Genomic DNA, 24,839 nt, shown 5'->3' with positions numbered 1-24,839 from the left:
ATCCGACTGCTTCTGTTCGACTCGTTTGAACTCGTCTGGAAAAACGGACACTAGAGGGAGTCAGAGTTCACACCCACCACTGGTTCAAGGACCCAGATGGGAATGTTGTGTTTACCAACACCAGGAGACGGGTCAGGTGTCCGGCACTGACATGGCTCCGCCTACATGGAGTTGAAATCCAATGAGAAGCAACCACTGTGTCAATTTAAAGTTTAAACCTCAGATCAATCAGTGACAAATCAGATCAACATCAGTGAATTTAATAAAAAACAGACAAAAAACATCAACACATGACACTATTTACACACGCGAAGCAGAACACGGACACGTTCACCCCTTAGAACTGAGACACAGGTCAACGGCAGCTGTTACCATGGAGACGAGGTGCAGGTCTACAGCTGCTGTTACCATGGAGACGAGGTGCAGGTCTACAGCTGCTGTTACCATGGAGATGAGGCGCAGGTCTATGGCGTCTGTTACCATGGAGACAGGCCCCCCCTCACAGCGTCCACTTCAAACACCTGCAGAAACAGCAGACTGGGGTCAGTGAACGCACCGCGGTGTGTTCAGTGGTGTGTGTGTATGTGTGTTGCGTACCTGGTCTCGCGGTGCGTACACAGACACCTGCTGCTGCAGTAGCGCCCCCCACAGGTGGTGCAGGTGTAATGAGACGGGAACCCACAGACGCAGCAGAAATGTCTGGGGGGCAGCGAGGAGGGCGGAGCCACGGCCGACAGGTAGTTGGGCTCCACCTTCTCCGACAGGTTCTACCAATCAGAGAGCAGAGGAGAGGTAAGCTGGGTGGGCGGGGCCCTGGGGTAAGTAGAGTGGGTGGGGCTGTGGGGTCAGGGGTGGGTCTCTGGAGTCAGGGGTGGGCGGGGCTGCGGGCTCTCACCTCCTCCTCCAGCAGCGTGGTGAAGTTCTTCCTGAACCTCTGCTTGAAGTGGTCGCCCCTCGTCTTCCTCTTCTTCTTCTCTGGTCACAGAACGAAGCAGCGTCAAATCAAACTCACTGTTCACACGACCCTAATGACCACGAACGCAACACGTGGACACGCCCACGTCTGAAAACACCTGTCTGTCATCGCTGATCGTCCGCTTCATGTTTGGGATCTAAACAGTTAATGAAGGGGTCAAAGGTCAGCGTCTCACCTGGTTCCTCAGACTCGCTGAAGGCGGGAAGGCGAGCGGCGGGACCCGGAGGAGGGAGGGAGGACAGGGGGTCGTCCTGGAAACACAAACAATGACAACGTGAGCCTGGTCGCCATGGCGCCGTGGCTCTGTTTAACAGGCGGCGGTGCGAGGCGAACCTGGAAGTTGTCCTTCTCCAACGCCTCCAGCTGACGACTCAGACGCCTCTGACGCGTGGCTTCGTCCAACACCCTGCGTTGGCCCGCCTCCACCCGAGCTGACGGACACACGGACGACGCCAGTTAAAAAATCGACACATTAAAACAACGAATAAAAGTCCAAGAATAATCACAACAAAACAGCCTTTTCCAATCTGACGTTTCTTCTGTTTTAATGCATCAATTAGCATATGTGACCACACCCCCAAACACCATAAAAGGGCATCTGTTCCATGTGCAAACAGCTGACTCTAAATTATAGAAGTGAACCAAAAATGTGTTTATGGGCAATCACAACAACCAACCTGAAAGAAATGTTAACCCCTGAGTCCTGACTGCAGGTCCAGGTTCACAGGGGCCCCTTTAACCCCTGAGTCCTGACTGCAGGTCCAGGTTCACATGGGACCCCTTTAACCCCTGAGTCCTGACTGCAGGTCCAGGTTCACATATGACCCCTTTAACCCCTGAGTCCTGACTGCAGGTCCAGGTTCACATTTGACCCCTTTAACCCCTGAGTCCTGACTGCAGGTCCAGGTTCACATGGGACCCCTTTAACCCCTGAGTCCTGACTGCAGGTCCAGGTTCACATTTGACCCCTTTAACCCCTGAGTCCTGACTGCAGGTCCAGGTTCACATATGACCCCTTTAACCCCTGAGTCCTGACTGCAGGTCCAGGTTCACATGGGACCCCTTTAACCCCTGAGTCCTGACTGCAGGTCCAGGTTCACATATGACCCCTTTAACCCCTGAGTCCTGACTGCAGGTCCAGGTTCACATGGGACCCCTTTAACCTCTGAGTCCTGACTGCAGGTCCAGGTTCACATGGGACCCTTTTAACCCCTGAGTCCTGACTGCAGGTCCAGGTTCACATATGACCCCTTTAACCCCTGAGTCCTGACTGCAGGTCCAGGTTCACATGGGACCTCTTTAACCTCTGAGTCCTGACTGCAGGTCCAGGTTCACATGGGACCCTTTTAACCCCTGAGTCCTGACTGCAGGTCCAGGTTCACATATGACCCCTTTAACCCCTGAGTCCTGACTGCAGGTCCAGGTTCTGCTGTGAATCTACATTCAACGAATAAAAGTCATTTTTTCAATAAGTACCTGATGAATCCTGTATATTTGGAGTAGGATTACTGCAGAAGTACACAGTAAAAGTACTTTATAGTGTTTGTTCTGATAGTATATGAAGTACTAATGTCAAAAATACCAGATTTGTGAAAAACTGATGGAGGAAAAACATTTGATTTCCTGTTGAAACTGCCTTAAAGCCATGTGATGTCAGATAACCAGGTCACATGGGTCTGGTTGGACGGTAGTCAGGACAGCTCTGGGTTTGTTTGGAACTATTCAGGTTTACAGGAACCATGTGATCACCACAGCAGAAACAGCAAAGCCTGTCAGAACTAATGCTGCGTTCAAGGACGGTTTTTGAGTCCGTACGTCACGACGTCACACCACGACTCACCACTTTGTACCGTTCCAGGTAAGTCACACCAAACTGAGCGCAAGGAATTGTGGGAGTTAGATGTAAACACACCAGCATGGTGGACCGTACGTTATGTTCATTTATAGTCATTTCTATCCCACAGGTGTTTGTTCTTTGTTTATTTGAGGGAAACTGAGGAGGAAATAACGGTGCATACGGACAGAGCAGCTGCTCTACCTTTAATGTTCTTTGTTTATTTGGGTTCAGATTTGGTTTGAATGTATTCTGTCACTCATTGGACTGAAAACTAGCTAACACTAGAACAGCTGCTGATTATACAGAACATTTACACAGAAATAATGTCAGAACAAAACCTTGTTTTAATAAACAATCTGCATAAACACCACATCCATGGGGGGCGCCACTGCTATGTGACCTCAGAACTAAGAACTGGGAGAACATGGATCTTTTTTTTTTTACTAACAATATATAAATATACAAACATGGCATCTGTGTTAAAGAAAATACAAAGGCACGAGTGCAAATAGGAATACATATATAGATGTCAACAACCACGAAGACTGCAATTTCTGAAAAAATAAAAAATAAAAAATAAAAATAATTAAATAAAATGAGGTGGGGGGGCTAGGGCTTGTTGTACAAATTCCATTCTTCAATAACTGATGGAAGCTTCAGTGCAGGTTTACTCTGCATGTGATGGAGAGTTTTCATCTAGAGCAGAAACTCATGGAAGCTGGAACATGTGGGTTTCATGTTCAAATGTTTACATTTGTGTTTGTAAAACTGACCCAGAATGATGATATTATTTAGTAAACAGCTGTCTTTGACATTGTCCAGGACATGTCCATAAGTCATGTCCAATACGGAGAATTCTTCAGGAAGTCAAACGTTTGTGTGAATCCAGTCGTAAATGTCCAGTCCAAACGCTTCCACATACAAACAATGGAAAAGAACTGAACTGTGGTTTCAGTCTCATCACAGAAAACACAGGTATTTGTTTCAAAACCAAATCGTTTTATCATCATTGAAGGGATCGACTCCATTCAGAATTTTAAAATGAATTTCTTTGGCTTCTGGGTTTAAAGGAAACTTTAACCCTTTCATGCATGAATTATGAGAGCCTTAGTCAATATTTTTTTCTTGAGTGTTTTTATTCCTCTTTAGGCATTAAAAAAAAATGCAAAGGATTTTTTTTTTTTTTTTTTTATGAACCTATTTTTCACGGAGTTACAAAAATGTCCACTCAACTGGACAACATGCATTTAATTTTTGAAGCAAAGAAACATGTATTTAAAACTCACCATCAGAAAGTGATCTACTGTGTGAAAACTATGAAATAAAACCTTTGTAATGCCGCTAGTTGCTAAATTGCTAAAGTTTTCTCACATTTTATCATCCTCTAATATTACTTATTACTCATTTCATGGAGATAAAATCCTCCTCAGACCCAGGAAATTGACAGTTTTAGCTTTTTTACATTAAAAAAAATGTCTTGATTGGAAACTGCATAATGCAACAGTTTTTTCAGATACATTTTTAAAGTTATTTTTATTTATTGATTGACTTTTTTAATGGAATGTCCTTTGTAATGGGCAGCATTTTTAAAGTGAAACTGTCAAACTTTTGTCCCCTACAGAGGACAACATGCATTGCTTGGTTTCAGGTGGATATGCAAAGGAAAAAACAAAAAAAAAACCCTTTTGGTTCCAGAAAACTGTTAATTACAAGTGTAACTAGAAGCACTCGGAGAGCGCAGACCTCCGCCAAGGCTGATCAGTGGCCCCCCCGTGGGCCCCCCCACCCCCGATCACCACCAAAATTTAATCATTTCTTCCTTATCCCATTTCCAACAAACCCTGAAAATTTCATCCAAATCTGTCCATAACTTTTTGAGTTATGTTGCACACTAACGGACAGACAAACAAACAAACAGACAGACAAACAAACAAACAAACAAACCCTGGCAAAAACATAACCTCCTTGGCGGAGGTAATAATAATTAGCAGCTGATTTACACCAAAACATGTTCGTGCAGATCAGGTTTATGAAGAGCTGCAAAGCTCCAGTAATGGTGTGAATGTCAGTGTTTGGGATGGTGCATGAGCTCCACTGTGTCAGCTGATCTGGAACTAAAACAACCAAACCCATGAATAAACAATAGAACAGCTGGAGAAGAACTGACCACTGGACTGACCACTGGACTGACCACTGTGCATGAAAGGGTTAAATATTGAGTTCGCAAACTTCATACAGATTTTTGTGAATAAAATGGAGCACTAGAGTTTCTACAGGACAGGATGGGATCTGAACTGGAGTTGAGGATTTAGAGAACATGGACCTAGTGTGAGTTCTCAGGTGGAAGTCCCAGGTTTGAACAGTCCAGTGCATTCACACCAGCAGAAGGATGGAAATCAGGAGTTACAGGGGGACTTGAACGCAGCATCTCTTTAACGGGCTCTGGTCAGACTTGAACCACAGCCCGGTCATTTACACCGAACCGGAACCAACCGAACCGACCCATCCAGACACGAACTCAACAGCAGGGAGTTTCCAGTGGAGCTGAACCCTGGACCTTCAACCACACATTCTGAACATTTACACTGGAGTTCAGCCCAAACACAACCACCAGAGTTCAGCTAAAGTTCAACCGAACAGATTAAACCGAACCCACTTTAAACTAAACTTCACTTAAACTAAACACTCGTCCGTCTTTAATAAAAACCACAGGCCTGTTTTTCTGAGCTTTTACTTGAATATTTACGTTGAATTCAAACTCACCAGAAACCTTCTTCTCCAGCACCATTTTGGATGTGACGTCACTTCCGTCTACGGAAGCCGCGGAGGGACCAGATTGCTTTTTCACCGGAAACAATCTGAAAACGAACGAAAAAAATCCAGTCTTTATTTTATTCAAAGTATCTGAACTCTGTTTTTAGGATCAGAACCGTTTTCTCCTCGTTCATTAAATTTTTCATTTAATGTTTTTAATTGTGAAATGATTTTTAAACCAAACTATCAACGAATACATGAATAGAAATAATTATTATATCAATGTTTACTTGTGTTTCCTCATAATGGAAGGATTTATTTCATTGTGGTGTTTTTTATAAACTTGATCTTTTCGTGTTTTTCATGTGAAACTGTAACAATCTTCACTAATAAATCTTTTTGCTGATGTACATTTTTCTTTTTTTTTTTAAATGTAATTTTTCTTACATTTGTTTTTTCAACCATTTTCTTGAAACAATGTTAAAACATAAATTCACTTTTTTTCTGAATAACTTTAATATTATTTATCCTTGTAATAAATTTATTTTTTTTTTTTTGGTCATAATGATTCAGTCAAATTACTTTTGTGTTTCTCTTTGTTTTCGTCATTTTTTATCTATTTTTCTTGTTAATGTTGTCATTTTGTTTCTAAATAAGTTTCAGTTTAACTTTTACAAAGAACAAATACAAATAAGTGAATAAATGTTTTGGTTTTTTACTGTTTTCTTATGTTTTGTAGAATTGGATTTAGAAAAACACCAAAAAATAAAACATTATCTTTTATTATTATCTTATTATTATTATTATTATCATTAAATGTACAGGGTGGGGAAGCAAAATTTACAGTGAACATGTAGTTGTTTTTTCTTAGCAGACACTACGTCAGTTGTTTTGAACCCAAACATATACTGATGTCATAATCATACCTAACACTATTATCCATACCTTTTCACAAACTTTTGCCCATATGAGTAATCAGGAAAGCAAACGTCAAAGAGTGTGTGATTTGCTGAATGCACTCGTCACACCAAAGGAGATTTCAAAAAACAGTTGGAGTGTCCATAAAGACTGTTTATAATGGAAAGAAGAGAATGACTATGAGCAAAACTATTACCAGAAAGTCTGGAAGTGGAGGAAGCAACAAAAAACATACCAAAGCTTTTATTAAAGCTCTTAAATCCAAAATCCTAAAGGATCCAACCAAACCCATGAGAAAAATCGCAGTTGAACTTGAGGTAGACAACAAGAGCGTTAGAAATGCAGTAAAATAGGATTTGAAGTTAAACTCTTACACAAGAACACCAAAACACTTGTTGACAACAGCAACAAATCCAACTTTAGCAATTTTTGGGAATCATGTTTCTGGCCGCCTTCCAGCCCAGATCTAAACCCTCTGGATTCTGCTGTTTGGGGCGTTTTAGAACATGCACCAATAGAACATCACACAGCAATGTGGACTTTCTGAAAGATACTATTAAAGAAGAATGGGAGAAGTTGTCACCCCAATATTTGAGGAACACTTGCGCAAGTTTCAGGAAGTGTGTGAAGGCAGTTATTGAGAAAGAAGGAGGACACATAGAATAAAAACATTTTCTATTATGGACATTTTCTTGTGGCAAATAAATTCTCATGACTTTCAATAAACTAATTGGTCATACACTGTCTTTCAATCCCTGCCTCAAAATATTGTACATTTTGCTTCCCCACCCTGTATGTGGATGAATCCAACAGTCTGAACACCTTCATGTTCTGTTTTTCAGTTTTTCTTCTTCAGGGTTCAAACAAACGCCTCACGGACCAAAACCAACGGCAAAAGATTCCGATCAAATCCAAAAATGACACTGAAGACATTATAACTGTTCAGGTTCCACATTCAGACCAATATGATCTACAGTTTATGTCAGAACCAGGAAAAGAAGACCAGAAGAACCTGTAAATAATGACAAATACAAATAAAAATGACAATATTTACATTTACAAACTATCCTTAAATTAAAAAAAATGTGAATGAGCTGAAACGTCTTAAAAAAATTAAATATAATTTTAACCTCATTTTGTTCGTGTTTCTGAAGTTTTTGTTCTTATTCTTTATTTTGTTCATATTTGTTTTGTTTTTTTTTCCGTTGTGTTCACGTTTTTTGAAATTTCTCCAAATTCCTCTAAATTTTAATGGACGTACACGTATAAATGATAAACTCAGACATAATATTGTTAAAATTACACTTATTTTTCTTAAGAAACTTCAGGTTGTTGATGTTTTTCACATTTTCAACACGTCATTGGACTTTTTTCACCGTAAAACACAGAAATGTTTGTCATTATTTCGGTTATTATGTTGTTATTTTTGCTTCACATGGTTTTATTCTTCATCAAACAGTGACTCAGTGAAAACATGTTCAAACTTTATTCACCAAATAATTTAATGCAGTTTGTACAAAGCCCGAGAAGACGACGTAGAAAAGGAAGACCAGAGGCAGCGTGGAGTTCCAACGCGTTTAAATTAAACTGAAGGATGAAAAAAAAAACAACCTGAAACTAAACACAAACACACACCAGTCTAAGGCCGTTAGTGAAAAATCCCACAAACAACACAAACACAAACGCATCATTAAAATAGACTCAGATTACAGTGATTTCCTTTTGTGTCAAATATGATCGACGAGGCTCCGAAGACGACGTGATTGGTCGAAATCATCCAGAGCGTCTGTTGCATAGATACGACACGTTCATGAAAATAAGGCAGCTCGGTTTAACGCATGCTCGGACCTGAAACGTCATGTGACCATGAAGAGAAACAGAGTCTGAAACGTCGGAACCAGGAGAAGAAACGCCTCCGAGTTCGACACAAACACAAACGTTAAAAATCAGGATTAAAAAAAAAAAAAAACTCCTACAAAAGAGTCAATGTTACAAGAGTTGTCTAAATTCCCAGCTGTCCTGAACACAGCATCTGACCTTTGACCTACAGCTGATTTCGGACTAATGAAGGTGATTGGATGAAAACACTCCCATGTCCCACTCTGACACCAGGTCTGTGAAGGGGCTTTCAGGGTCCTCTGTAAAAAAAGAGACCACGATGCATTTACTGACATCAGGTGAATCTGTCCATCCCACCTGGAGGAGGGGGCGGGGCCTCGCTGGTCAGGCCCCACACTCACACGTGCACTCACACACACACACACACACACACACACACACACACTTTGACATGCGCTCAGTCCAGATGGGTCCAGGTGGTCCGTGGTGCGTTCAGGGGTCCACGAAGGACACCATGATGTAGCGGGTCCCCCTGGTGGTGGGCAGACCCTCGTGGTAGTGGGTCAGGCGACCCGGGTGCATGAAAGACCAGCCTTTACGAGGAGACTCCACCCTACAGTCATAACGAAGAAACCGACAACCACCACCCTGAGGACACACACACACACACACACACACACACACACACACACACAGGTTATTTAAATGTTACAGGTGACCTCAATGAATCAACCTTTGGGACCCTGACCCTGGACCCCCTGGTCTGGACCAGGGTCCTGGGGGTGCCGCTGGCCCCTCCTCTGCCTGAGTGGGCGTGGTTACCTCGTAGTCCCGTCCTTTGTTGTTGAGTGCGATGTTGATGGTGAAGGTGGACGAGTCGTGGTGCGGTCTGAGAGACGGCTGTTCATCTGGACGGTACCGCACCACGAAGTTCATGATGGCCTGGGCCTGGACACACAGGACAGGGTGAGGACCGCCCACTGAGCACAGAGGACCGCCCACTGAGCCTACAGCCCCGCCCACTGAGTCCAAAGCCCCGCCCACAGAGCCCGCCCCCAGCCCTGCCCCCCTGTGCAGTTGGAATGTGGGCGTACCTTGGGGTAGTACCCGGGGTAGAGCTTCTCCGTCACCGGGGAGATGAAGTCCTTCAGGAACTTGAGCCACTCCTTCTCAAAACCGATCTGGTTCATGTGGATGTCCACAGTGGGGACGTTCTCATACCCCCCAGCAAGACGCTCATCCTGGAGGACACACAGACAGACGGGTCAACGGAGGGACGGGCAGGTGGACAGATAGACAGGTGGACAAAGGGACAGGTGGACAGACAGGTGGACACTACCTTGTGGGACCCTCCAGACCACTGGCCGTAGTCCTCCATGGTCTCCACTAAATGGTCACACATCTTGTCGGAGAACGCTGGGAACCAGTAGACGTCTGGACACGGCTGAGACACACAGACAGGATTGACCCGGACCGTCCAATCAGTGGACTGACCGATCAGCTGATCGCTCAGGTGTGTGTGTGTGTGTGTGTGTGTGTGTACCTGCTCCACAAACGCCTTCTCATCCTCAAAGATCTTGGAGTAGTTCTCATGGATGTACTTCTCCCTCCAGTCCTGGAAAGACCACATTCAGTTTAGTGTGTGGGTGTGTCCATGAGTGTGTGTGTGTGTCCAGGTGGGTGTGGGTGGGTGTGTCCAGGTGTGTGTGTGAGTGTGGGGTCATCTGTCCAGGTGTGTGTGTGTCCAGGTGTGTGTGTGTGTGTGTGTGTGTGGTGTGTCCAGGTGTGGGCGTGTCTGTCCAGGTGTGGGCATGTCTGTCCAGGTGTGGGTGTGTCTGTCCATGTGTGGGCGTGTCTGTCCATGTGTGGGTGTGTCCATCTCACCACAGGGTTGTCAAAGATCTGCCACATGTCCGGGTGCAGCCTGGACGTGTTGAAGTTCGCTGACGACACCAACCGTCCAAACTCGTCCCGATTGGACACGAACATGAAGACGCCCTGAGACACACGGGACACGCCCAGTTATCGACTCATCTACCTGCGGAGGGGGCGTGGCCGCGCGCTGTCCCCTCTGATTGGCCGCTCGGTTCCGACTCACCTGGTCTCTGACGTTCCTGCAGAAGACCATGTCTGGGTCCAGGCCGTCATCCTGGTACAACTGGACCTGGGACAGTCTGGACCTGAGGACGCTGCCTTTGATCAGGTAGGCCTGAGTGATGTACGGGACGTTCCACAGACCACTGCACACACACACACACACACACACACACACACACACACACACAGAGAGACACACACACAGAGACAGAGACACACACACAGGGACAGAGAGAGACACACACACACACACAGAGATACACACACACAGAGACAGAGACACACACACAGAGACACACACACACACAGAGACACACACACACAGACAGAGACAGAGACACACACACAGAGATACACAAACACAGAGACACACACACACACACACAGAGACAGAGACACACACACAGAGACACACACACACACAGAGACACACACACACACAGACAGAGACACACACACAGAGACAGAGACACACACACACAGACAGAGACACACACACAGAGACACACACACACACACACACACACAGACACACACACAGAGACAGAGACACACACACACAGACAGAGACACACACACAGAGACAGAGACACACACACACACAGACAGAGAGAGACACACACACACACAAACACACACACAGAGACAGAGACACACACACACATTCATAACGTTAGCCTTCCATAACATTAGCCTTTCATAATGTTAGCCTTTCATAACATTAGCCTTCCATAATGTTAGCCTTTCATAACGTTAGCATTTTAACATTAGCCTTCCATAACATTGGCCTTCCATAACGTTAGCCTTTATAACATTAACCTTTTATAGCGTTAGCCTTTCATAACATTAGCCTTTCATAATGTTAGCCTTTCATAACGTTAGCTTTCCATAACATTAGCCTTTCATAACTTTACCCTTTATAAGGTTAGCCTTTCATAACGTTCGCCTTCATAAGGTTAGCCTTTCATACCGTTATCCTACTAACACAGTGTAATTATTGCAAACACCATCTCTTTTTCTCTACATGTACAGTCATGTGACCAGTAGTTTAAAACAGTGACTCATTCTGAAACCACCTTAAACTGACCTCAGAATTATGGATTCCATCACAGTAGGTTCTCTCCATTTGTGTCACTCACTTGAAAGACGTTTATTCTGCCTTTCTTGCTTGCATTTCCAATAATTGCGCTAGATAGCAACATTTTCCTGGGCATGACCCGCCCTACTCTACCTCTGATTGGCTAATCAGTCCTCATGCCTAAAGTTAACCAATCTAATCAGTGAAGATACCAAGTACTGGCCAATTAGAGGCAGAGGAGGGCGGGTCATGGCTTCACCGTCCGAGGGGAAAACATGGACAGTTTGGTTCAGATGTACGACTGAATGGAGCACATGAGGGGAGATTTATGAGTGAGTATACGCAACGCTGACCAAAAAACAAGGAGGTCTACTCCGTGTACCGCCGTATACCCTGGACTACAGCACTGGTTTAACTGGTGGACCAGTTGTTCTAATGGACCTCAGACGCAGAAACAGGAAGAACCTTCAGGACTGTTCCTGGGTACGGACTCACATCCTTTTGGCCTGGACGATCTCGATGTAGTCCTCGGACCTGGAGTAGTACCCTTCAGGACTCAGAGCACCCCAGAAGTTGCTCCACAGCTTCCCGTGTCTGGACAGCATGGGGGCGATCACCGACCTGGGGGGGAGGGAGGGACAGCACAGTTAGCATGTGACGGGTACCCGGGTCCGCAGAACCCAACAGAAGGTGCTCGTACTTGTTTTCTTCGATCAGGATCCTCAGGGTGTCCGGGTTGACCAAGGCCACATCCGAGTCGATGCTGAAGTAATAATCACACTCCGGATCCTTCTTACAGGCGTCGCTGCACAGACACACAACATTAACCTACACTGAGGTTCCACACAGGTTCTGTAAAGGTTCTGTGCAAGTTCTGGTGACTCACACTGCCATGGTTCTGGCCTTGTCCTCCTGCAGGTTCTCCTCTGGTCCGACCAGCTGAGCGTCAGGGAACAGGTCTTTGTGACGCTCCCAGAACTGGTGGATGTGCTGCTCGTGGTACACCACCTGGATGAGAACACAGCCTGGTTAGAACCTGCCCTCACAGGTGCAGGTGTGTGTGTGTGTGTGTGTGTGTGTGTCGTACGTTGTTGTGGATGAACAGGCGGATCCGGCCTTTGGGGTAGTTCATGGTGGCCAGGCGGTCCAGGAACTCCTCCATGAAGGGCGTGGCGTGTTCGATGAAGATGGCCACGTAGACCAGGGGCATCTGCGCATCCTGAACCACACAAACCAGGGTTATTGAGGTCCACCAAACCCACAACCAGAACCAGAACCACACAAATGCTGCGTTTCCACTATGTGGTACCAGCTCAACTCGGCTTGGCTCGACTCCACTCTGGTACCAGGTCCTACTCCTGGAGACCATTTCCATTCCAGGATACTACCCACTTTCCAGTACCTGGTCGTCATAGTGATGCAGTGCGTTACTTCTGTGTTGTCTGCTCACAGTTGCTGATAAACTCACTGGCTGCCTGTTGTCTGGTCAAACTCCTGCTGAATGTTTGCATCTGAACCTCCTGGACAAACCATGGTGTGGTTTTACAGTTTACTGTCCTCATGTGGATTCACCTACTGACAGATTTACTGGAAACTACTGCATCTGTTTTTGTAAAAGGGCGGGACACACAGACAGCTCTGACCAATCAGTGGTCTGCAGTGTTTACACGTCACGTTTTAGTATCTGGTCCCCAGTCCTGGAACCTCAGCGGAGGTGAGACCAAAAAACTAGTACCAGGTACCAGACTCCAGGTCCTTTTTCGTAATGGAAACGTAAAAAGTTCCGAGTCGAGCCGTTACCACATAGTGGAAACGCAGCAAAAGGACATCAAAGAACCGGGGAGCGTCGGTAAACCGTAAAGATGGCGTTGTCCGTACAGGGATGTCGTTGAAAAACAGCAGGTCATCGTCACAGTTTCCACAGCCGTTCTCATAGGTCCAGGCTGTGGGGACGTAGTTCCCCAGGTAGTTCAGCTGCAGCTGAGGACACAGAGGACAGAGGACAGTGAGGACAGAGAAGACAGTAAGGACACAGAGGACAGTGAGGACAGAGAGGACAGAGTGGACAGTAAGGACAGAGAAGACAGTAAGGACACAGAGGACAGTGAGGACAGAGTGGACAGTGAGGACAGAGGACACAGAGGACAGAGTGGACAGTGAGGACAGAGGACACAGAGGACAGAGAGGACAGTAAGGACAGAGGACACAGAGGACAGAGGACAGAGAAGACAGTAAGGACACAGAGGACAGTGAGGACAGAGAGGACAGAGTGGACAGTGAGGACAGAGGACACAGAGGACAGTGAGGACACAGAGGACAGAGTGAACAGTAAGGACAGAGGACAGTAAGGACAGAGAGGACAGAGTGGACAGTAAGGACAGAGAGGACAGAGTGGACAGTAAGGACAGTGAGGACAGAGTGGACATAAAAGCCCATGGGTCACATGGTGTCGGTGGAGGCCAGTGGTTGGTTGTTTACCTTGGTGGGTCCGTTGCCGTGGATAATGACAGGAAGTGTGTCGTAGGCCACGTTCCTCGCCCTGACCTTTGCCCTCTCAAACTTTAGGACCACTTCATCTGACAAACACAGAAAAACGATAAGAGAAAGAAGAGTTCAGGTAGAAACGGAAAATTCAGGAATAAATACAACGTCTGGTGTTTGGATTCACATGCTAACAGTCACATGTTCTTTAAGCAGAGTTAACGAAGGTAACGAAGTTAACGAATGGATGTTTGACGCAACAGTAAAGTGAGGATGACTACTACTAATACTACCACTACTGCAAATACTACCACTACCACTCCAAATACTACTCCTGCTTCTCCTAATCATCCAGAACCATACCTCAGTCTAAAACTGGACCCAGTGGGTTCTTTAAGGCTCTCATGTCTAAAACTGGACCCAGTGGGTTCTTTAAGGCTCTCATGTTTCGAACACATCTGCTCTACTCTACCTGTTTTTTCTTTACACTTGCCACCAATTGTTCAGTTCACGTCTTACTGAGGATTATGGGTCATAGACACTCACCGACAGCCCCATTCAGGTTCTGGAAGATTCTGGAGCGATGATCCAGGGTCATGTTGAACTTGGTCTGAAAACACAGAACATCTCCATGACGACCACAGGTATCAGAGACTTCTGGATCGGATTTCAGAAAATAACTTTCTTCACATTAAACTGATGAGTTTCATCCGTTGGTTTGGACTGAAACACTGATGACCTGCTTCCTCTGACTCCAGGTGGTCTTACCCTCTGACTCCAGGTGGTCTTACCCTCTGACTCCAGGTGGTCTAACCCTCTGACTCCAGGTGGTCTAACCCTCTGACTCCAGGTGGTCTAACCCTCTGACTCCAGGTGGTCTAACCCTCTGACTCCAGGTGGTCTAACCCTCTGACTCCAGGTGGTCTTACCCTCTGCGTCTTGTCCAGGTAGATCCGGGTGTAGAACAGCTGGTCGTCATCGTTGTCTTTGTATTTCCACTGTTGGACGATGGCGGCGAGATCTGGAGCGAAGCCGATAAACCCTGGAGACAAAACCAGAGGTGAAAACTCAGACATCCACAGTTTTATTTAGATTTAGCAGATACCCAGACTAATTCCACCTCAACCCCAGTCGGTGTTTCCCAGTGTCCTTAAACGCACCAGAGCTGTGTCACATACTTCCATACCTCCTGAGTTGAGGTAGCGTTTCCCAGAATGCACCTCTGGGTACTTGGAGGCCAGTCTCTGGTCGGGCCAGCAGAACCCTTCGGCAGAGAAAACTACTCTGTGGCCCAGACGAGAAAACTTCAGCAGCAGCTCCTCAGGACCAGACGCGAAGATCACATCGTAACTGGAACAGAAGACGAATCAATGAAACAGCACACTGACAATGACCTCTGACCCCTGACTTCTGACCTCTGACCCCCAACACTGAAACCAGGACAATGTTGAGTCCAGGAGCTGAAAGTGTTCACTAAAACCCAAACCTGTGCTCTGGTCCAGAACTCAGTGAGTCCATTTCCATGACGACAATAATCCAATAACTGTAATAGGGGTGGTCCGACATTACAGGGGCGGTCAGGTGTTAAAGGGGTGGTCTGGTGTTAAAGGGACAGTCAGGTGTTAAAGGGACAGTCAGGTGTTAAAGGGGCGGTCTGGTGTTAAAGGGACAGTCAGGTGTTAAAGGGACAGTCAGGTGTTAAAGGGGCGGTCTGGTGTTAAAGGGACAGTCAGGTGTTAAAGGGACAGTCAGGTGTTAAAGGGGCGGTCTGGTGTTAAAGGGACAGTCAGGTGTTAAAGGGACAGTCAGGTGCTAAAGGGGCGGTCTGGTGTTAAAGGGGCGGTCTGATGTTAAAGGGACAGTCAGGTGTTAAAGGGACAGTCAGGTGTTAAAGGGGCAGTCAGTCTGGTGTTAAAGGGGCAGTCCGGTGTTAAAGGGGTGGTCTGACGTTAAAGGGGCGGTCCGGTGTTAAAGGGGGTCCGGTGTTAAAGGGGCAATCCAGTGTTAAAGGGACAGTCCGGATTTAAAGGGGCGGTCTGGTGTCAAAGGGGCGGACTTTTACACCTTTCGTTGTCGTTGTTTTCCACGTTTGTGGTGTTTGAACAGTTTTTTCTTCCCGTAGATCAGCTTCTCTTAAGATTTTCTGGGCTGATGTGGATCAGACCTAGGTCAGGTTTTGTTGTGCACTGGTTTTGGTTTTCGGTCCCTGGTGTTTTCTGTAAACGTGGCCTGGTTTGACTGTTGATGTTCTGAACAGGTGAAACCTGATTGGCTGAAGGGACACACCTGTCCGAGTCACATTACCGTCTGAACAAAGACACAAAGGACACAAAGCACAAAGACCCTGGACCTGGACCTGGACCAGGACCAATCTAGCACACTGATGGCACCACAAAGACCCAGGACCTGGACCTGGTTCCGGTTCAGCCGAGCTTACCTGTCCACAAACAGGACCACGGTGTCCTTCTGCTCGGACAGTTTGATCAGCTCCTTCTTCAGCCATCGGACCTTCTGACCTCCACCCACCGTCCGGGCCACGTCCCCCCCCTTCCACTCCTCACCCAGACCCAGGACCTGCACGGAACCAGAACCACAATCAGAACCGCAATCGGACCCACCGTCTGCATCATCAGAGGTTCCACCAGAGCCGGAACAAACACCGATGTGTTGCACATCTGGTTCTTCTATGACGGTCTGAGTCCAATCCAGTTCAGACCAGTCTGGAACCATTAGCAGCTAGCAAACAGTTAGCGGTGCAGGTGTACAAAAACATACGGGAACATTAGAGAACATCCGTGAACAAACGAGAACAGACTAGAACAAACGGGAACAGATGTGAACATATGTGCTCATGGTTCAGACAGACTGAACCTCTGAGACGACTGAACCAAAAGGCCTTCAGTGAATCCAATGCTACGGTAAAATGCAATGCTAACAGCTAACAGCTAAAGCACTACCACCTCTATTGTAATGGCAGTTTTCTGGGTGCGTTCCATTTGCGTTGCGGAGTGTCCTGAAGTTACCTTGACGGTGTAGTTGAACTCCTTGGCCGTCCTCATGAAGCGGTTGAAGCCGTCCGTCTCGTCGGTTGCCGCGGTGATCACCAGCAGGTTTTCTGTAAACAATCAGAAGGACAAAGCACTGGTGAGTCCGATGCACCTGAGATCCACAGAAACGGCGTTTAACGGACGGCACGAGAAAACGCACCGATGTGGAGACCAGCGACGCTCATGTTCAGGGACGTTAACCCTATGAGAACGCACTGAAACTGACTGAACGCACTGAAACGGAACGCACTGAAACTGACTGAACGCACTGAAACTGACTGAACGCACTGAAACGGAACGCACTGAAACTGAACGCACTGAAACCGACTGAACGCACTGAAACTGACTGAACGCACTGAAACTGACTGAACGCACTGAAACTGAACGCACTGAAACTGACTGAACGCACTGAAACTGACTGAACGCACTGAAACTGAACGCACTGAAACTGAACGCACTGAAACCGACTGAACGCACTGAAACTGACTGAACGCACTGAAACTGACTGAACGCACTGAAACTGAACGCACTGAAACTGACTGAACGCACTGAAACTGACTGAACGCACTGAAACTGAACGCACTGAAACTGACTGAATACACTGAAACTGACTGAACGCACTGAAACTGACTGAACGCACTGAAACTGAACGCACTGAAACTGACTGAACGCACTGAAACTGACTGAACGCACTGAAACTGAACGCACTGAAACTGACTGAATACACTGAAACTGACTGAACGCACTGAAACTGAACGCACTGAAACTGACTGAACGCACTGAAACTGACTGAACGCACTGAAACTGAACGCACTGAAACTGACTGAACCCATCGGCGGCCATGTTCTGGACCAGGAAACAGTGAGTTTAGTGGATTTGAACAGAACTGTCTGGGTTCTGATCCGTTTAACCCTCCTCGACTCCTTCGGACCCTCCTCGTCTCCTTCGGACCCTCCTCGTCTCCTTCGGACCTTCTTCGTCTCCTTCGGACCCTCCTCGTCTCCTTCGGACCCTCCTCGTCTCCTTCAGACCCTCCTCGTCTCCTTCAGACCCTCCTCATCCCCCTCCTCATCTCCTTCAGACCTTCCTCGTCTCCTTCAGATCCTTCTCGTCTCTTTCAGACCCTCCTCGTCTCCTTCAGACCCTCCTCGTCTCCTTCGGACCCTCCTCATCCCCCTCCTCATCTCCTTCAGATCCTTCTCGTCTCTTTCAGACCCTCCTCGTCTCCTTCGGACCCTCTTCGTCTCCTTAGGACCCTCCTCATCTCCTTCAGATCCTTCTCGTCTCTTCTTTCAGACCCTCCTCGTCTCCTTCACTTCTGTTTCTCTTGGTTTTCCCTTCAGGCTTTCGAGGAATTTTTCAAGTCAAATTCCTCTAAAAATACCCTAAAGGTGACGGAGGAGGAGAATAAAGGCCTGTTTGTCCTCTTTCCACCAGACGCTGGTGCTCCAGTTTCAGATCAGAAAATGAATAAACTGAATACCCCCCCCCCCAGTCCATGCCATCCACCTCCATTCATCTGATCAGATTTGTCCTGTTTTTGCCCTTTTCTTTGTCTTTCAGGCAGTTTTCCGACCATTGTTCAGTGAATAAAACTGTCCTTACAGACAGAGGTGGAACCAATGGATCCATTTCATTTACACAGACGATGGAACAGAAAAAAGGTGGAATATTCCAGAGCACAAGTGGAAAAGGGGCGTGCGTTTGACACAGAAAGCCAATAATCAGTTCATCTCTAAAATAACCAGTGGACTCATTGTTATTATTATTGTTGTTGTTGTTATCTGCAGATACTGGACATAAAACACTGCATCACAGAGGATTTAATGCAGGGCTGTCAAACTCATTTGAGTTCAGGGGCCACATTTAGCCCAAACTGAACTGCAGTGAAATGAAATAATAACAGTGAAAAAAGTAAAATTATATTACGATCAGGTTTACATTTACAAAGTTTCCTTAAAAATCTAAATAACATGAACAACTTGAATTGTCTTAAGAAAAACAAGTACAATTTTAACAATATTACGCCTCGGTTTCTCAGTTTATCATTAACACATGTGCATTACAATTTGCATTACAATCACACAAAACATTTAGTAACAGGCAGAATATTGGTAAATTGCATTTGCTTTTCTTAAGACATTTCTGTTTGTTCATATTTGTTCAGGTTATTCACATTTTTTGTAAAAGTATAGTTTGGTAATGTAAACATTTTCATATAATTTTACTTTTTTGCACCAAAAAACAAAGAGAAAATTTGGGGTTGTCATTATTTATATGTTGTTCCGATAATATTTTACTGGTCTGACCCACTTGAAATCTAATTGGTCTGTATGTGTCTGTATGTGAATTGATTGTTAATATCTTCAGTGTAATTTTTGCATTTCACAAATTCATCCCGTGGGCCGGTTGGACCCTTTGGTGGGCCAGGTTTGGCCCCTGGGCCGCATGTTTGACACCTGGGATTTAATGTGATAAGACTGAACAAAGTTTGTTTTAGGGAACTGGAATAAAAACTCAGACATGTGCACTGATTCAGAATATGATGAACAAATACTAAAAATACTCCTTATACTGTTGAGTTACTTTAATTTAATAACCACTGTTACATCTTCATAAACCGTGGAGGTCAAAGGTTAAAGCTGTCAATGACTCATTTATTCACTGAAATGTTCTGCTTTTATCTGAGGTTATTAAACTAATTCAACTGTCACTTTTATTTGTCCAGTTTTCAGACAACTGTTTGACTCAAACTAGTTTTAATCAGTTGATTCTAAAGTTTTCAGACTCATTCAACACTTTAGCAGAAACAGACGTTCTGTTCTGTTTTATCCCATAAACACCCAGAACTACTTTTATGTCAGTTCCCAAATTCATTTTTGTCTATTTCTACCTTTAACTGATTTATCACCAGTGTTTGTTACAAAATTATCCTCTGTATTTAGCTTTTTTTATGTGTAAATCCTGTGTTTTTCTATATTTAATCCACAGATCATGTAGACCAGGAGTATCAAACTCATTTTAGTTCAGTTCCACGTTCACCCCAATATGATCTACAGTGGGCCGGACCAGTAAAATAAGACCAGTGAAAAAAGTAAAATTACATTATGATAATGTTTACATCTACATTGTTTCCTTAAAAATCTGAATAACGTGAACAGCTTGAAATGTCTTAAGAAACACAAGTGCAGTTTCAACAATATTCTGCCTCAGTTTAACAGTTTATCATTTACACATGTGCATTACAACTTGCATTACAACTACAAATACACAGAATATTAATAAATTGCATTTACTTTTCTCAAGACATTTCACGTTGTTCATATTTCTTCAGGTTATTCACATTTTTTGTTAAAGTATAGTTTGTTAATGCAACATTTTCAATTTTTGCATTTCACAAATTCATCTGACGGGCCAGATTTGGACTCTTTGGTGGGCCGGATTTGGCCCCCAGGCCGCATGTTTGACACATGTGATGTAGACGTTCATGAAAACTCAGAGTTAATTCAAAGGTTCTTCTGTCAGAAACAGATCAAACTGAATAAACAGTGTCTTTGTCAGTCCAATCTGTCCTGAACTGAACATAACCCAGTGTGTCCATCCACTGTCACTGATCCAACTGCATGGGTTTGACTGGAGAAGCAATGCTGTAGAAGATGATGGTGTTTCCATGGTAACTGCGGAGCCTCTGAATGTCCAAATATGGTCATATCTGATGACCATGAAAAGATGAAGAACTGTATTTGACACCAATTACTGACATGGACTGATAGGATTAGAGGATCAGCAGGAATTAAACAGTTTAGATCAGTAGATGGTTTAGGTTAAAGGAAGACGTTTGGGTCTGTAAGGGTTCAAATTTAACATTTTAAAGAAAATATTTTTAAAAAACTAACATTATATGGACTTCACACACACCTCAGACAGAACAGAAAAACCTGCTGCAGCTGAACCGGACCCAACAGTCCAGCAGAACCGGACCCACAGAACCGGCTGTTCGGGTTAGTCCTGCTGCGGTTTACCGGTGGTTCTTAAAGTGGTTCAACCCGGTGTAAGTGCCGTTATTCGCTGTGTTTTTCGCTGTTATTCGCAGTGTTATTCGTAGTGTTATTCGCAGTGTTATTCGTAGTGTTATTCGTAGTGTTATTCGCAGTGTTATTCGTAGTGTTATTCGTAGTGTTATTCGCAGTGTTATTCGTAGTGTTATTCGCAGTGTTATTCGCAGTGTTATTCGCTGTGTTTCCGGTGTGTTTGTCGGAGAACCGGAGCCCTCCACCGGGTCCCGGGGGTCCGCGGGGCCGGACACGGTAGCCTCCGGAGCGGCCTTACCTGCGGGGATCCTCCGCTGCTCGGCCGACACGGAGCCGTGGAAGAGGGCGACGAGTCCCAGCAGGAGGAGCGAACAGGAGGCCATGTCTGCGGCAGGAACAGCCTGGGACTGAGCACAAAACTAACCAACACAAGCTTTTTCCGCCGCCTCGAAGATCACGTCTCCATCAGGATCCGCGCTCAAATCTCGCGATATTACCCAGCGATCCGCTACGGCCCCGCGTGGATGTCAACAGAAAACCCAGGTCCCGCCTATTCCACGTCCTACGGCCAATAACGGGCTCAGAAGGGCTGATTGGCGGGTGAGCGGGGCCAATCAGAGGCGGGACAATGGGGACCAGGGGGATGTGATGCTTTTCCCTCCGTTTCCGTGGCCGCGAGCGACGGAAATTTGGCGAAAAAAGAGAAAGTGCGCGTGTGCCACGTCTGAGAAAATTCCAGAGTGAGGAGAGAGAGAGAGGAGGGGCGAGCGAACCGGGAGGAAGACACTTTACATACGTCACATAAAAAAAAAACAGAAAAAGTAAAAGACGCAGAAAAAACACACAGATGTGAACAAGTGAACGACAAGAAGAAAAGATATTTAAAACAAACACGCGGCTTTGAGAAAACACGTGACGTCACAGCGCCGCCCCCCTGCCACCGGGTTTCCATAGTAACAACACAACACGAACACAGTGGAACCGGACCGGGACTGACCGGAGCGTTTATTATCGGTGATAATCATTTATTGGGCATGCGCAGACACAGGTACTTCACCCCGGCGGAGGTGTCGGCTCACAACACAGCGGAGGACCTGTGGGTGTCCTACCGGGGCAGAGTGTGCGACCTGACCCCCCTGATGGACCAGTACCGAGGTCAGAACCACCGGAACCGGCCCCTGCTTCTGCTGTTCTTCTGTCCCTTCATTCATCAACAGTGACTGTAGAGGCTGTTTGTTATTCAAACTAAAGCAGCTTAAATGTGACTGAACTTCAGCCTTTGCCTGAACTAGTATCCACTGGTGCTCCAGGGGTTTGTTTACAGTAGAAGACACACGGTCCAGACCACACATGGACCACAAGGGCTTTACTAGGAGGATTCTGAGGGAAAACAACAACTAAGGCCTTTTGTGCTGTCTGTCTGCTCATCCTGTCTGTCTGTCTGTCTGTCTGCTCATCCTGTCTGTCTGTCTGTCTGTCTGCTCATCCTGTCTGTCTGTCTGTCTGTCTGTCCTGCTCATCCTGTCTGTCTGTCTGTCTGTCTTGTATAAAGCCATAGGCCCACCCAGGTGCATGCTGGTCTAAACCAATAAGAAAACACAAAACAAAAAGTGTTAAATACTAAAGAATGAAAGCAATAACTATGAAAATAACAAATATATATATATATATATATATATATATATATATATATATATATATATATATATATATATATATATATATAGTCTAAATATTAAAAAATAAACAGTTACACACACACACACTCATGGGTGTCATCTGTTAAATAATCATGTTGAAATGACACCATCTGTCCTCTGTGTCAGGGGACGTCCTCCTGCTGCCGATCATGGAGTCAGCAGGAAAAGACATCAGCAGCTGGTTCGACCCAGAGACTGGAGACGTCAGTAAAAGACCACCCATCATATATATGTTCACGTGTGTCCAGGTGTTGACGTGTCCAGGTGTTGACGTGTCCTCTGTGTTGACGTGTCCAGGTGTTGCGGTACGTGGACCCGGTGACACATTGCCTCAGGTACTTCACCCCCAGGGGACGCTTCGTCCACGTCCCCCCCGCTGGTCCTCGCTCAGACTGGGACGCAGACTTTGGACAGCCCTGGTGGACGGATGAGCGCTACCAGGTGGGACTGCTGTCCTCCAAGACCAGGTGGATCCGGATCATCAACACCCTGACGACCCAGGAGACGAGGCTGGAGGTGAGAGCACAGGTGCATTCTGGGAAACCACCAGGTCAGGCTTTTGGCTGTTTTTCACGTCCTGAATGAATCAAATCCAAACTCCTGTGTCCTCTGTCCCAGCTGTTTAGAGTCAGACTGCAGTGGAAGCTCCTCTGACCCTAAAATGACTCCCATTAAATGCTCAAATCTGTTCAGTTGTTTTCATTTCATTGACTCCAAATGTGTTGGAACACGTTCATCTCTCAGACCAGTTGGTTCAGAATCAGTTTGATCCCAGATCAGTGGACTGGATGTTGTTCACTTCTCCTCCATTCCCGTGTCTGTGTTTGTTCATTCCATCTCTGCTCAGTGCATTTGTCCGTAGACGCTCAGCGTCCATGCACTTCAATGGGACTGAGTGGAACTGCTTTAAAAACCACTACAAACTGGACCAGCACTGGACACAGGACACCATGTTGTCCCGCCCCTGGACGCTCTGCGTCTCCAGGGGCAAACGGAGCTGTAGGCGGAGCTTGGCCAGGCTGGACGCCGAGCTTCCCTATGCCGATCGGAGGATGGGTCCAAAGGCTGAATGTGGTTTGATTGACAGCTGTTTTCAGATGTGCTCCTTCACTGACACAGTTCAGTTTAATACGTCACACATTCTGCTGTGGAATCACAGAAACCAAATGAACTGTTCATTTACTGACCTGAAAGAAAACACAACCACTGGACTAACTGGTACACTGGACTGAATTTTACACGTTTTCTTGTTTAGTTGGTATGATAAGGTCACTGAGCATTTTCTGAAAAATGAACAGAGGACGAATTTATGTTTAAAGAACTGGACTTTTTTTTTTAAAATGTAAGCCGACAATGAACTTCCCTTCTCTGAAAGACGAACAGACGACACTGCCCTCTGTCCTCTGTACCTGTCTCTGCTGTCTTACCTGTCTCTGCTGTCTGACCTGTCTCTCACCTGTCTCACCTGTCTCTCACCTGTCTCACCTGTCTCTCACCTGTCTCACCTGTCTCTCACCTGTCTCTGCTGTCTCACCTGTCCAGGTGTGTTCAGAGGACACTCTGGCCCAGATCCTCCATCGTTTCCTGGACTACAACTCCCACGCCTCCAGCTACACCTGGAAACATGAAGGTGTGACTCTGGACATGAGCAGGACACTGAGTGAGAATGGTATCCATGACGACGACCCCCAGCTGGACCACCTGCGGCTGGACCGGGACCTGTACACCCCAGCCATCCTGTTGTACTTTAATGACGACCTGACAGAGGCCTGACCTCTGACCTCACAGGGGGACATGACAGAGCAGCGTGTCCAAACCTGAGGACAAAAAAAAGACTGGAACATGGACTGTGTCTGTGTTCTACTGAGCAATGGTATCTGTGAATGTGTTCATGTTAAATGACATTAAAGTGTCAGTTATATGAGACGGACAGAACATCTACAATAAAGTGTAATAATAATAATAATACTAATAATAATACTAATAATAATAATAATAGCAATATTAATAATAATAATAATAATAATAATAATAATAATAGTAATAGTAATAATAATACTAATAATAATAATAGTAATAAT

The 24,839-nt window shown here is 45.7% G+C and overlaps 3 protein-coding genes across 8 annotated transcripts; 1 reads left to right on the top strand and 2 right to left on the bottom strand.

Annotated features, from left to right (window-relative positions):
• Window positions 1–19: 19 nt before the first annotated feature.
• Window positions 20–5,639, bottom strand: LOC115416407 (zinc finger HIT domain-containing protein 1-like). 5 transcript variants are annotated; one of them, XR_003934969.1, is made up of 7 exons: window positions 5,577–5,639; window positions 1,310–1,407; window positions 1,152–1,227; window positions 896–975; window positions 598–767; window positions 373–521; window positions 20–161 (listed from the first exon to the last, which is right to left on the bottom strand). XR_003934969.1 is itself a non-coding variant. In XM_030130167.1 (7 exons), exons 1-6 carry the CDS (start codon window positions 5,599–5,601, stop codon window positions 500–502), a joined length of 471 nt encoding a protein of 156 aa, XP_029986027.1. In that variant the 5' UTR covers window positions 5,602–5,639; the 3' UTR covers window positions 20–348; window positions 457–499. The 5 variants fall into 5 exon arrangements, 3 of the variants coding, with proteins under 3 accessions (XP_029986027.1, XP_029986028.1, XP_029986026.1); XR_003934970.1 differs by having other exon boundaries at window positions 20–344; window positions 417–521; XM_030130167.1 differs by having other exon boundaries at window positions 20–348; window positions 457–521.
• A 2,318-nt stretch (window positions 5,640–7,957) lies between these two features.
• LOC115416389 (multifunctional procollagen lysine hydroxylase and glycosyltransferase LH3-like) lies at window positions 7,958–21,441 on the bottom strand. Its single transcript, XM_030130126.1, has 19 exons — window positions 21,357–21,441; window positions 17,004–17,095; window positions 16,418–16,554; window positions 15,167–15,330; window positions 14,910–15,022; window positions 14,527–14,590; window positions 13,978–14,075; window positions 13,378–13,479; window positions 12,587–12,718; window positions 12,386–12,507; window positions 12,200–12,304; window positions 11,995–12,120; window positions 10,423–10,564; window positions 10,209–10,322; window positions 9,868–9,939; window positions 9,664–9,768; window positions 9,419–9,565; window positions 9,147–9,272; window positions 7,958–8,972 (listed from the first exon to the last, which is right to left on the bottom strand). The coding sequence occupies exons 1-19, from the start codon at window positions 21,439–21,441 to the stop codon at window positions 8,817–8,819; spliced, it is 2,202 nt and encodes a 733-aa protein (XP_029985986.1). The 3' UTR covers window positions 7,958–8,816.
• On the top strand, window positions 21,420–24,663 carry LOC115416398 (cytochrome b5 domain-containing protein 1-like). Of its 2 annotated transcripts, none has more exons than XM_030130148.1 (4): window positions 21,420–22,213; window positions 22,885–22,961; window positions 23,056–23,286; window positions 24,301–24,663. In XM_030130148.1, exons 1-4 carry the CDS (start codon window positions 22,093–22,095, stop codon window positions 24,529–24,531), a joined length of 660 nt encoding a protein of 219 aa, XP_029986008.1. In that variant the 5' UTR covers window positions 21,420–22,092; the 3' UTR covers window positions 24,532–24,663. The 2 variants fall into 2 exon arrangements, with proteins under 2 accessions (XP_029986008.1, XP_029986009.1); XM_030130149.1 differs by having other exon boundaries at window positions 23,056–23,274; window positions 24,301–24,660.
• The last annotated feature ends 176 nt before the right edge of the window (window positions 24,664–24,839 follow it).

This window comes from Sphaeramia orbicularis, unplaced genomic scaffold, assembly GCF_902148855.1.
Source record: "Sphaeramia orbicularis unplaced genomic scaffold, fSphaOr1.1, whole genome shotgun sequence".
Taxonomy (NCBI): domain Eukaryota; kingdom Metazoa; phylum Chordata; class Actinopteri; order Kurtiformes; family Apogonidae; genus Sphaeramia; species Sphaeramia orbicularis.
The sequence above is the reverse complement of the archived record's forward strand: the minus strand, read 5'-3'. Positions and strand labels throughout refer to the sequence as shown.